The following is a 12487-nucleotide window of genomic DNA, read 5'->3' as shown; positions in this document are numbered from 1 at the left end:
AAGAGCTTTTGATGTCTGCTGTGAAGGGGTGATCAACGTATACACTCAGTTTTGATTCGTTTGCACTTTTCTGGGTTTAATAATTATCAAATTCAGTAATAACCTCCTATATTCAAGTTCACTACCTGCACAGAAACCTCGCGGCCCCACTTACCATCCCAGCATACAGATGTTCTATGACCAGATAAACTTCACAGCACTCATAGTTTATACTAGTTGCATTGCGCAGACTTGGGAATACGTGTTCTGCTGTGTCCCGGTTAGTCCCAGCTTCCATCTTCTGTGTTTGCTCTGGCGTGAGTATTTTAGTTCCGTGCCATAGTTTACTTTTCCACACCTGTCGCTCGTTTCTACCTTGTTAAGTTCGGGTATTTAAACCCGGTCGTGTTGCCTGTGTCTTGGCTGTTCATTGTTTGCTTCATTGCGTTTATGTGTTTGAATGTATTGGAAGTCTGAAAGCCCGTCTTTGTTGGCCTGTTTTGGTCTAGCCTCTGTTATAACCTGCTCCCCGTTTGCCTTCTTGTGTGTGTTTGTCACGTATCCTCGTACTCTCCGTGTCGGCTCTGTGACCCTGGACTGCTATAACGACTCTGACTCTGGATTTGCCCCTAATAAACCTCGCTCTTCTCCGCACATGCGTCCGCCTCCTAATCGCTCACCGTTACATGCTGCAATTTTTTAACATGGGTATTGATTGACCAATGAAACAAAATGGTGACAAAACATAAAATATTAAATATTTTAAAAATCAAACCAAGCACTTTTACAAAGAATGAATAAATAACAGGGTTAAAGGAGGCGTATGATGGCGACATATGACTGGTGTGAGTGCAAGCTAAAAAATGATTCTCTAAACTTTTTTTTTTTTTACTTTTTGTATAGTGCATTCAAGGGCAAATAATTTGTTTGAGTGTGTGTGTGAGAAGTGGTCCACAATCCCCCAGCGTATATGACTTTACTATTCGAACAATGGCAGTGTTCCAAATTATTTACATTTCGATAATGTACTTTTTTTTGACAAATTAAAACACAGGTGTTTAGCTCTCTAAAATATCTTTTGCGCTCGCATGTTGACCCCAATGTATACTCACCGTGTCAAACGCCTCTCGCGCATAGTTTCATCTCGCTCTCGCGTGCTTTTCTAGTTGTTCGCGCGCGTTTGTACTCTGTCTCAGTTTCAGTCTCGCGCGTCATCGCGCAGCTTTCGTCATAAAGCTTTGTTTAAACTGCAGGTAACCGGAACGCGACAGTCGGAAGCTTGTAGCATTAAATTCTAACATTATATAAAAAAGGACATGAATCCTGCAAATCCACGCCAAGCTGTAGTTGCTCCTACATTAAACACTCCCTGAAGCACAGCGATAATGCTTTAACAGACCTAATTCACCAACAGACCTCGGGGAATTATAAACTGGAAAGAGTCAAAATGCCTTTTAATTCACATTTAATTTAGCAGACGCTCTTACCCAGAACTGCTTACAAAAGTGCTTTATCATCTACTTTAACGACAGTTTGAAAACTTGATATGAGTTTAGGGACCTGCGTGTCTTTTTCAGGTCCCACTGGTACCAGATAGCATTTGGGAAGTGGGCCGGTCTCCACACAGCTGTCAACATGAAACATCGGATGTTGGCAGCCGAAAAAAAAACCAGTACATGTACAGTGTGTAACTGGTAGGTAATCAGTGAGTGTCTACGGAATACAACACACCAAGTATATGGCTGTCTCATTATTCTGCCCTGGTGAGTTATCGAAGCCCCGAGTTTGGGCTTCTTCCGCCGTGAACTACAGTGAAGTGTGTTAATAGTAGCGGCCACTAGAGGGAAACATTGTCACTGACTGGGTCTGGATTCTGAAAGTAAAGTTTGTCTCTGTCCAGAAAGTAAGTTGCTGAACTTTGTAACAGGCTGCGACTGCCAGTCTCATTACTGCTAGAAAATAAAAAGGTAGCAGGAGGTCTGAATCTCTGCTGTCAATCTCCTCACACCTGAACTAGCAGTGGAGATGTAAACCTACTCAATGCCCAGAAATAAGTGAAAACTCAAGTGTTTATCTACCATTTAAAATGCAATAAAATGTCAATTTATTTTATGTATTTGTGTTTGTTATATTAATAAAAGATGTTGCAGGTACAACTTCAGTATTAGAGTCTGTGCAGATCAGGGCAGAAGTGTCAGGATATGTTGGTAACCCATGGCTTATAGCTCAGGGCTTTTGAAGGTGGACTCGAAGCTCAGTCTCTGCGATTGGTGGTGCTAAATCATGTTAATGAGATGAAGATTAGATTAAGATGAGATGAAGAGAGATGAAGATGAGATGTTAGGGAGATAAAGATGAGACATTAAGGAAATGAACACGAACACTAGGAGAAGACTGCCAAAATGTTGGGTAAATAAAAGCATAAAAACTGCATTACTATATACTCACTGAACAAACCAAAGCAAATTGAAAGCTAAACAAACATTATAGTGGGATTAGTGCAAAATATTTCATATATATATATATATATATAAGACTGCCCAGAGGGTGAGTGAGAAATGTTTCTTTTTCCTTCAATCTCAGGTCCTGTGTCTGGAGAGTCCTGTGTAGTCTGTTGTCCCATGACTGCACTTTTCTGGACCAAGATGTCAGATGATGTTCATGGGATCTGCTGGAGTCATTCTCCCAGTTTGGGGGTAGCTAGTGCTCCCGTTACCACAGTAACCCCTGTTTCCTTCACCCCCCACATCTTTTCTGGCTCTTCTCTCAGCCCTTGGTACTTTCTAGCTTTTCATGTTACTTGATCTTGTTGCAATATACAATATTTGTATTATGATCTTAGAGTGAGTTATGTTGCTCGAGACTGACTTTAAAAATGTATACATGGGTCAGGCTGGGTCACGTGTAGTGTCAAAGCGTAGTGTGCTTGAATAGTTTCGACACGACAAGAAATACAGCCAAGTAAATCATATCTGCCATTTCCTGAAGTAGGAATACTCTGCACAAGCAACCATTTGATAACCTGGCTGAAGGATATTTAAACTATCCATATCAATTTGTCCTCGAGTAAGTCTACAGACCAGTAACGACGCTCTAGGTGTGCGCGTAAACGCGCGCTCCGCGCAGAGACGTTCTCACTCACGTAGTCCACACGCGCATAGAAACCACCCCATCCCGGGACGCACGCACATCCTTCTCATTCCGTGTCGACTGTTGCTCTGAGCGGACATACCGGGAATGGGCTCTACAGCGAAAGCTAAGAAAAACTTCCAATTTTTCCGCGTTTATGCCCTCCGGAGGGTGCTCTTTATTTTGCGGGAATAGTTCCGGAAAGAATATTGAATTCAAATGTGAAGGAAGGTAGAAAGTTGCGTGAAAAGACAACGAATGGGATAGAAAATTGCAATTAAGACTATTTTTAAAGGCTTTAAATATCTGGACCATTCCCCAAACGTCAATTTTGAAGAGATATTCTCATTTCCAAAAAAAAAAAAAAAAAGAAAATCATAATCATTCGAAATATCAAAGAATTTACGCCAATCTTAATCTTTAGCTTTGTCAGAAAATACATTTGACCAGAAACTAACAATCCTTTGGCTGTCCTGATACTAAACTACAAGACGAAGGATCCAAGCAGGTTAACAAGTTTCACGGAGTAAGTGGAAGTTTGTACGAGTTGCTGCGTGTGTGTATGGAGAAGAGCGCAGACGCTTATCCGTTGCGTTGTCAGAGAAGCGGTCATGGCAAAGTGGTTTAAAGATTTTCCAACAAGTCTCAAAACTGGATCAGATCGAATTCGTTCGGCTTCTGAATCTGGCACTCAAGCTCGCCCCAAACCGGTGCCGAACAGCGGTACCGGAGCGAAAGGGAGCTTGCGTAAAAATTCTGGAGCAGAAAATGCCAGCGGCGGCGGAGTGGGTTCGCTACTGTCAGGCAGAAACCGAAAAAATTCGGCCATTGAACTGGGACGGAACCACTCTAGCACAGCCTCTGGTTCGGCCAAAGATGGAAAGATATGGGAAATTCTGATTCCAGGAAAAAGTAAGAAGAATCCCCGAATGGAAGGCTTTGAAGACCACCGTACTCTCAGGACGACTAGTTCTGCTGACCCATACATGAGCCGAATGGTCAAAGTAGATAAACAAGAGAAAGGCTCAAAGTACGTGAATACCGCAGCGGACACCGAGCGAGGGAAATCCCCGCTTAAAACGGAGACGGTGAGTGAACGGTCCCGTATAACACAGGACATATAAACACCACACTTTCTTTCTGCTGAAAAACGTTAAACTAATTCAGATGATAAGAGCTTTGAGTTTTTGTCTTAGCAACAAATGGTTGTGTTTGAAGAGATATTGATTCTTGTTGGTAGCCTCAATAACTTTACCAAGATATATATTTAGAGTTGGAGTGCATTCTGTTTCCATGTGGAACTTTAGATTAAACAGATTAATCCAGGTTTATTGTGCTGTTGTTTTTGAAACAAAGAAAACATTCATCTTTGTTATGAAAACTGAGATCAGGATCTCTTTCTCTCTCTCTCTCTCTCTCTCTCTCTCTCTCTCTCTCTCTCTCTCCTCCATCCCTCTCTCTTTCTCTTACACACACTCCCTCTCTCTCTCTCTCTCTCTCTCTTACACTCTCTCCCTCTCTCTCTCTCTCTCTCTTTCTCTTACACTCTCCCTCTCTCTCTCTCCTCCATCCCTCTGTTTCTCTTACACACACTCCCTCTCTCTCTCTTTCTCTTACACTCTCTCTCTCTCCCCTCTCTGTCTTCCAGTAATCTTTGTTTGTCACTTAAGTCACGTCGCATCTTCACCCACCCATGCCCCCCTCTCTCTCTCTCTCTCTCTCTCTCTCTCTCTCTCTCTCTCTCTCTCTCTCTCTCTCTCTCTCTCTCTCTCTCTCCCCTCTCTATTCAGTGTGTGGTTGCATATTGTTCAGTCAGAGTTGAGCAGTAGGAGAATAAACACAATGAGCCTGAACCTTTCCCCTGCTACACTTCCTGTCTCTCATCCTGAACTTACACACACACACACACACACACACACACACATACACACACAGAGCAAAGACCCTGTCACCTCTCTTATTCCTGTCTTTTGTAGTTCAGTTTCAAACACACACACACACACACACACACACACACACGTGGAAAGAAGAGAATGCACACACAATATAGTGGATCTGTCTACCTGTCCCCAGTGATGGTAGTGTTTGATGAATTATGTCACTGGATATAGAGCTTGTGTCCTCAGGTGGGCCGGCACCCTTTGAACATAATACCACAGAAGTCAGACTCATGAAGCCACAGCCTGGGGTCCCGGCACCTTGATACAGGGTGGGGGGATTGCTGCTCAAAACATCAGTGCCTCAGCAGCAGTTAAAGTGTTAGAAGTTTGTTCACTGTGTGTATGTTGGATTCCCAGTGGTACATAATACTGGACTCCTGTTTTAACACACACCCTTAATTCACACCTGGTAAGCAGGTCATGGTTTTATTAGTAAAATGAGTTAACAAACAGACTAGACTTAACCAGCATGCTTATCCCCCTTCTCTCTCTCTCTCTCTCTCTCTCTCTCTCTCTGAACAGCTGATAATCCTGGAGGACTACGCAGACCCTTACGATGCAGAGAAAACGAGGGAGCAGAGAGAAGCTGAAAGAGAAGGAGAGAATGATGGATACATGGAGCCGTACGATGCCCAGCTTATCATAACAGGTACCTTTGTCCTCTCTCTCTCTCTCTCTCTCTCTCTCCCTTTTTCAGGGATGTCCAAAATCACTGCACTGTCTCACAGTTCCACTCGCCCTTCACTGGAGGTTGCTATGGTGATAGTGTTGTGCAGGGACAATGGGTGCAGTTTCCTCTTTCTGCTTCCTGTTTCCTGTCTGTGTTTCCCTTGCCCCATTCTCTGGACAGGAAGTTGACCCCTGCAGTCCTCCAGCATGCCTGGCGGTGTGAGAAAGCCCCCCCCCACCTCCCCCAATCACTTCCCAGGACTCAGGAAGTGGCCTGCTAAGACAGCCAATCACAAGCCTGGGCCAGCCTTCCCTCGGTGCAGCCATTGTTTTCTCACACAATAGGCCAGACACGAAGTGACACAGAGGCGTGAAGGCAGTGGCCCTGGCAGTCTTACAGCGTGGATGCTGCAGTGTGTTCTGCCCCTCTGATGTCCCTCTTACCGCACGGATGTTTAGCTCCACGTACAGTGTGTTCTGTCCCTATGAATTCAGCGTGACTCTGCGTCTCTTAGACAAGAACAACTTTAATTGGGATTCATGTTGAGTGATACTGCAATTAACAGTGGTTAGCACATCTCTCAGCAGATGAGGCCCAGACGTGTGTGTTTTGTGATCCCTTACAATCAATGATCACAATATGATAAATCTAGAAACATCCATGGTTCACACAGTCACTCATTCACACAATGCACCGATTCACATTCCACACAGAAGTAAGCAAAAGGACCCCCAGTAAGGCTTAGAGGGTCTCGTCTAGCAGGAGTGACTATCTGCCACTAGAACTACAGGTTTGGTAGAGCTGCTCACGTCCAGAGGGGACAGTCCTAACCTCTCTGTGGCCTGCATGGCTGGATGGCCTCACGACGTGGCTTTATCTGACTCAGATTACCAGGTATTCTAGCCCAGTCATCTCAGCAGTTCAGCAGTTTTATGTCAAAGCCAGTAAACCATACAATAACATTAAAATACAGAATTCTTTCAAGCAGACTGACACTAACGTTTCTGTGTCTACCCCAAACCCTACCAGTTTGCTGAGTAAGTACAACTGTTGCTTGGGGTTGAATAGACAACATTACTTACAAATCTCAGCTTTATAGATTTTTCTTGAATCTCTTCATTTTACAACTATATTTTTCGGATATTTTACTCTCCACCAAAAATATATCCACAGATGTAGCGAAGACTTTAAAAATCCTGCTGTCAAACAGTAATCCGGTAATTAATGTCAACCTATGACTGGTTTGTTGTACATATCAAACCCAAATCTGTGAGATGTGAATGCGAGTGTGTGTGTATGCAGAGATCCGTCGTCGAGGATCTAAGGACCTGCTGAAGGTGTGTGTGGTGTTGAACGGAGGAGAAGGGGAGGGATCCGGGGAAGCGCAGATCTACGACGTCCCATACGAGGACGTGCTGGAGGGAATTCCCCTGACCCGACCCGAGTCAGACCTCCGTCCACCCACGGAGTACGAGCTCCCCTGGGAATGGAAAAAGGGGCAGATTGTTCGAGCCCTGTCCGGTGAGTCCCGCTACATTCAGCACGGGGGAGCTAACGCGTAGATTCTACTGTTATTATTACGCCATGGTGGACTGGCAGCATGTCAGGGTTGGTGCCGCCTTGCACCCTGTACTGCTGGGATAGACTCAGACCCCATGTGACCCTGAATTAAATGAAGTGATTTAGAAGGTGTATGGCTGAATTAATGAGATATTACATCATTGAATTTGTGCTGTTAGCAATATCTTTAATATAGCAGACGTTTTGACCTTCTGGAAACTGTGTAAATGACACCGTAGTTGTGCTCTGTTGTGCTGCAAGTAGAGATATATCAGACTGTGTGTGTAGCTATACCAGTCTGTGTGTGTAGAATTATATCAGTGTGTGTGTGTGTGTGTATGTGTGTGTAGATATACCAGTGTGTGTGTGTGTGTGTGTGTGTGTGTGTGTGTGTGTGTGTGTGTGTGTGTGTGTGTGCAGAGATACGTCAGTGTGTGTGTACAGATATAACGTGTGTGTGTGTGTGTGTGTGTGTGTGTGTGTAAAGATATACCAGGGCCACACACATATACCATATATATATATATATATATATCTCTTCGAAGAAGGAATGTGGTCGGAAAAAAATCTTGAATGATTGTGAAAGGTGATCACTTATACGTGTGGTGAAATCAGAACTCACGGATATGTTTAATAGTGAAATTAAGAGCATTTCCATACGCACAATGTGAAGGGAACTCAAGGGACCACTTGTCAGTGAGGCTAACCGGCAAAAACAGCTTCAATTTGCTAGGGAGCATAAAGATTGGACTCTGGAGCAATGGAAGAAGGTCATGTGGTCTGATGAGTGCAGATTTACCCTGTTCCTGAGTGATGGGTGCATCAGGGTAAGAAGAGATGCACCCATCATGCCTAGTACCTACCGTAAAAGCCAGTGGGGGCAGTGCTATGATCTGGGGTTGCTGCAGTTGGTCAGGTCTAGGTTCAGCAACATTGTGTGCCCAAAGAATGAGGTCAGCTGACTACCTGAATATACTGAACGACCAGGTTATTCCATCAATGGATTTTTTCTTCCCTGATGGTATGGGCATATTCCAAGATGACAATGCCAGGATTCATCAGGCTCAAATTGTGAAAAAGTGGCTCAGGGAGCATGAGACATCATTTTCACACATGGATTGGCCACCACAGAGTCCAAACCTGAACCCCATTGAGAATCTTTGGGATGTGCTGGAGAAGACTTTGCCCAGTGGTCCAAATCTCCCATCATCAATACAACATCTTGGGGGAAAACTTAATGCAACTCTGGACAGAAATAAATGTTGTGACATTGCAGAGGCTTGTGGAAACGATGCCACAGCGAATGTGTGCCGTAATCAAAGCTAAAGGCAGTCCAATGAAATATTAGTGTGACCTTTTTTTGTGTGTGTGTGTTTCCATATATATAATTTCCATGTCTCCTGCCCCTCCAGCTCAGTTTGATGCTGTGGAGCGTGTGGCTAAAGACGACGGCGCCCCCCCAGCCGTGAAGCAACACACTCTGCGCTCGGTCAAGAGCTGGACCTCCAAATCTCTACGGCCTTCTCCTCCATCCCCCACCACACCCTCAGCCCCTGGAACCTGCCCCGACACGGACAGTCCCAAAGTCGACCCCACCCTGCCCCTGGAGAAACAGAGGTGCATTTGAGTGTGTGTGTGTGTGTGTTTGTGAATGTGTGTGTCCATTAAGTACACACAAATTGTATAGTATAGCCTGTCATAGTATGATTGTTTGTGTGGTAGGGTAGTATGGTTGTTTGTTTGGTAGGGTAGTATGATTGTTTGGTATGGTTGTTTAGTCGGGTAGGGTAGTGTGGTTGTTTGTTTGGTAGGATAGTATGGTTGTTTAGTGGGGTAGTATGGTTGTTTAGTATGGTAGTATCGTTGTTTGGTAGGGTAGTATGGTTGTTTGTTTGGTAGGGTAGTATGGATGTTTAGTATGGTTGTTTGGTAGGGTAGTATTGTTGTTTAGTATGGTTGTTTGTTTGGTAGGGTAGTATGGTTGTTTAGTATGGTTGTTTGGTAGGGTAGTATGGTTGTTTAGTATGGTTGTTTGTTTGGTAGGGTAGTATGGTTGTTTGTTTGGTAGGGTAGTATGGTTGTTTAGTATGGTTGTTTGTTTGGTAGGGTGCTGCTGCTTCCTGTGTTGGTCTTTCATTTGTTTCTTGGGTGTTCCTGTTTACTGCTTGGAAACCGTTCTGGAGGTCCATGACCGGGACCTGTGTGTCAGTCATTGGGCGTCATTATGCTGTCCTGAAATTCTGCACATTTATCCCACTGCTCCAGTCAGTGATCGTCATCATGATCAAACCTCCACATCACCACAGATGTCTGGATTTGAAGATGATCTCATTCTCATCGTCTCCTCTCACCTCATTCTGCATCTCAGACATTTCCTTTTGATTCTGAGGCCCACATGTATTGTTTAGGAGTGCAGTGATGTTACGTAATCTCTATCTCTCCCTCTCTCTCTAGCTGGTATCATGGGAGTGTAAGTCGGCAGGAGGCGGAGGCTCAGCTCCAGAACTGCAGGGAGGCCAGCTTTCTGGTGCGAGACAGCGAGTCAGCCACCAGCAAATATTCCATTGCCCTTAAGTAAGGTTCTGTGTGTGTGTGCATGGGGTGACCAAGCATCCTTGAAAAAGCTGAGGTGGTTGATACAGAAGCTCCCTGTCTGTCTCACTCCCTGTCTGTCTGTCTCAACCCTCTTCTGTCTGTGCAGGACCAGCCAGGGCTGTGTGCACATCATCGTAGCCCAGACTAAAGAGTGTGGTTACACACTGGACCAGAGCAGCTGTGTGTTCCCCAGTATCCCAGAGGTGGTGTACCACTACTGCACCAGACGCCTGCCCTTCACCGGGGCTGAACATATGACCCTGCTGCACCCTGTACCCCGCACACCCTGATCACACACACATGCACACACACACATGCACGACCCTGTGCATGTGTGTTCTTGAGAATGTATTTGTGTTCTCTATTTTCCCATCTTTTTATTTTCATGCCCAGTTTAAACCAAGGTTATTAGTCAAATAATGACCTCTTATGACCCCAAAAGGGAAAGGATCATAGCCTACTTCTCAGATACTAAAGTGTAGACACTGCAGCGTAGTTTGTTATAGTCTGGAATTCTTTTACCCTCTTCTTCTCTCGTGTCTGTGAGCGTGCTCGGATATGCTGCCTCACTGCGAGTTTCCCCCACCTGCTGGCTACAGACGCACACTGCAACAATCCGTGAACTCTCCTCAGGTTAAATTCCAAGACTAAGAACTGCTGGAATCGTATTAGTTTGTTGTTGTGCCACAAGGGTTTAATGCACTAAACATCTGTTCTGTTGCTTCTTTATTTTCCGTTTTCTTCCACTGTTTTAGCTGGCAGGTAAATGCACTTGTAGGCTTCCCAAATAAAAAAATTTGTTAAGTATTTCATCGACAGCCACAGGACAGCCAAGGTTGGCTTGTTACGGCCGATCAATGCTGCAAATTGAAGCTGGCATGCAAATTGAATCAAGTGTCTGTTGATTGGCCCACTGTGTTGTCAGTCCTTGATAAATCTTTCTATCGATTGGTGCGAGTCAGTTGTGGGGGTGGGGTGTGGGGGATGTGGTATACATTGATGTTGGGGGGTGTACAGTCATGGTGAGTTGACCTCGAAATTACCTGTGGCACCTCCCGCTAGGCTACATGAGTGCATGCAATTGTGTTTTAGGAGACACTGATATCAGACCAAAGTAACATAACTGTACCTTTTTATCTCTGAGTTTGTAAGCAATGATTTTGAAAGGGATTTTGAACATTTTAATTGAATAGAAAGTGCTAAAGATTTTTGCCTTTGTTTGTACAATATAAGACTATGCAAAAATAAAGCCATCATGATTCAAAATGTTAACTTTTTACTATATTTTATTATACATTTTTATTTTCTTATAGATTATTATTTGATTTATGCCATAAGGCAGAATTAAACTACACATGCGCTCTCAATTTTATTTACACATACACACATGGACATATCCATAGACACACACACACACACACACACACACACGAACCTGAACTGTTTCTACAGATCCCTTATAGGACAAAGCTGTTGACCTGGGATTGAAATCAATTAAACTGCAGTAAGTCTCTGGCACATGCGCTCTCTCTAACACCTCAGTGGTTTACTGCGCATGATCCAGTATGCCTGCCAGTTTTTTTGCCAGATAAGGGATTATCAGGTTGCCATGGTGATTAGTACACGTGAGGCAAAGCCGTCTGCAAGAAGGGGGACAGAGAAGCACATGAATAACGGCTAAGACTCTTCCAGAAATTATTTTTTTCAAGCAGATATTTGTGAAACATTTCACAGAGACACACAAACAGATCTCAGACAGTTGACTACATGCTCCCGGATGTTAAGCATTACAAATAAGACAAAGATCATCTGTCCTCTCTCTCTCCAACCCTGTTTATAACTGGGTCAAAATGAAGGCCTGTATCGTGTGTGTGTGTGTATTCCTCTTCACCTGTTCAATGATTTACGGTCCTTCCACCAAGGAAGCAGATCTCTCTCTGCGTTCCTCTAACGTGACTAATAGCAGTGGCATCTCCACAGCAGTCTGCTAACAGCCAACAGCAAGAACGTCAGTTTTACATACTGCTGGTCAAATCCAAGATGGGTTGCCCCATGATGACAGATTTCCAGAAGACTAGGAGTGAGTTGATGTGTCGGTGGTGAGGCAGGAGGTCAGCAGCGTGGCGAGAGGGGAAGTGAGGAGACCCAAAAGAGGGGCAGGAGGAGGAGACACGGAAGGGGAGGGGCAGGAGGAGGAGACACGGAAGGGGAGGGGCAGGAGGAGGAGACACGGAAGGGGGAGGGGCAGGAGGAGGAGACGGAAGAGGGCGGGGCAGGAGGAGGAGACACGGAAGGGGGAGGGGCAGGAGGAGGAGACACAGAAGGGGAGGGGCAGGAGGAGGAGACACGGAAGGGGGAGGGTCAGGAGGAGGAGACACGGAAGGGGGAGGGGCAGGAGGAGGAGACACTGAAGGGGGAGGGGCAGGAGGAGGAGACACTGAAGGGGGAGGGGCAGGAGGAGGAGATGGAAGAGGGCGGGGCAGGAGGAGGAGACACGGAAGGGGGAGGGGCAGGAGGAGGAGACACGGAAGGGGAGGGGCAGCAGGAGGAGACACGGAAGGGGAGGGGCAGGAGGAGGAGACACGGAAGGGGGAGGGGCAGGAGGAGGAGACAC

General features: G+C 45.2%; 1 protein-coding gene across 1 annotated transcript; it reads left to right on the top strand.

Moving 5' to 3' along the window:
- The first annotated feature begins 3157 nt into the window (after window positions 1-3157).
- On the top strand, window positions 3158-11145 carry she (Src homology 2 domain containing E). Its single transcript, XM_035530797.2, has 6 exons — window positions 3158-4196; window positions 5571-5697; window positions 7021-7239; window positions 8691-8895; window positions 9733-9852; window positions 9980-11145. The coding sequence occupies exons 1-6, from the start codon at window positions 3720-3722 to the stop codon at window positions 10161-10163; spliced, it is 1332 nt and encodes a 443-aa protein (XP_035386690.1). The 5' UTR covers window positions 3158-3719; the 3' UTR covers window positions 10164-11145.
- The last annotated feature ends 1342 nt before the right edge of the window (window positions 11146-12487 follow it).

The sequence above is a fragment of the Electrophorus electricus genome, chromosome 14 (genome assembly GCF_041902795.1).
Source record: "Electrophorus electricus isolate QZ-2024a chromosome 14, ASM4190279v1, whole genome shotgun sequence".
Taxonomy (NCBI): domain Eukaryota; kingdom Metazoa; phylum Chordata; class Actinopteri; order Gymnotiformes; family Gymnotidae; genus Electrophorus; species Electrophorus electricus.
This window is presented reverse-complemented; position numbering and strand designations above follow the sequence as displayed.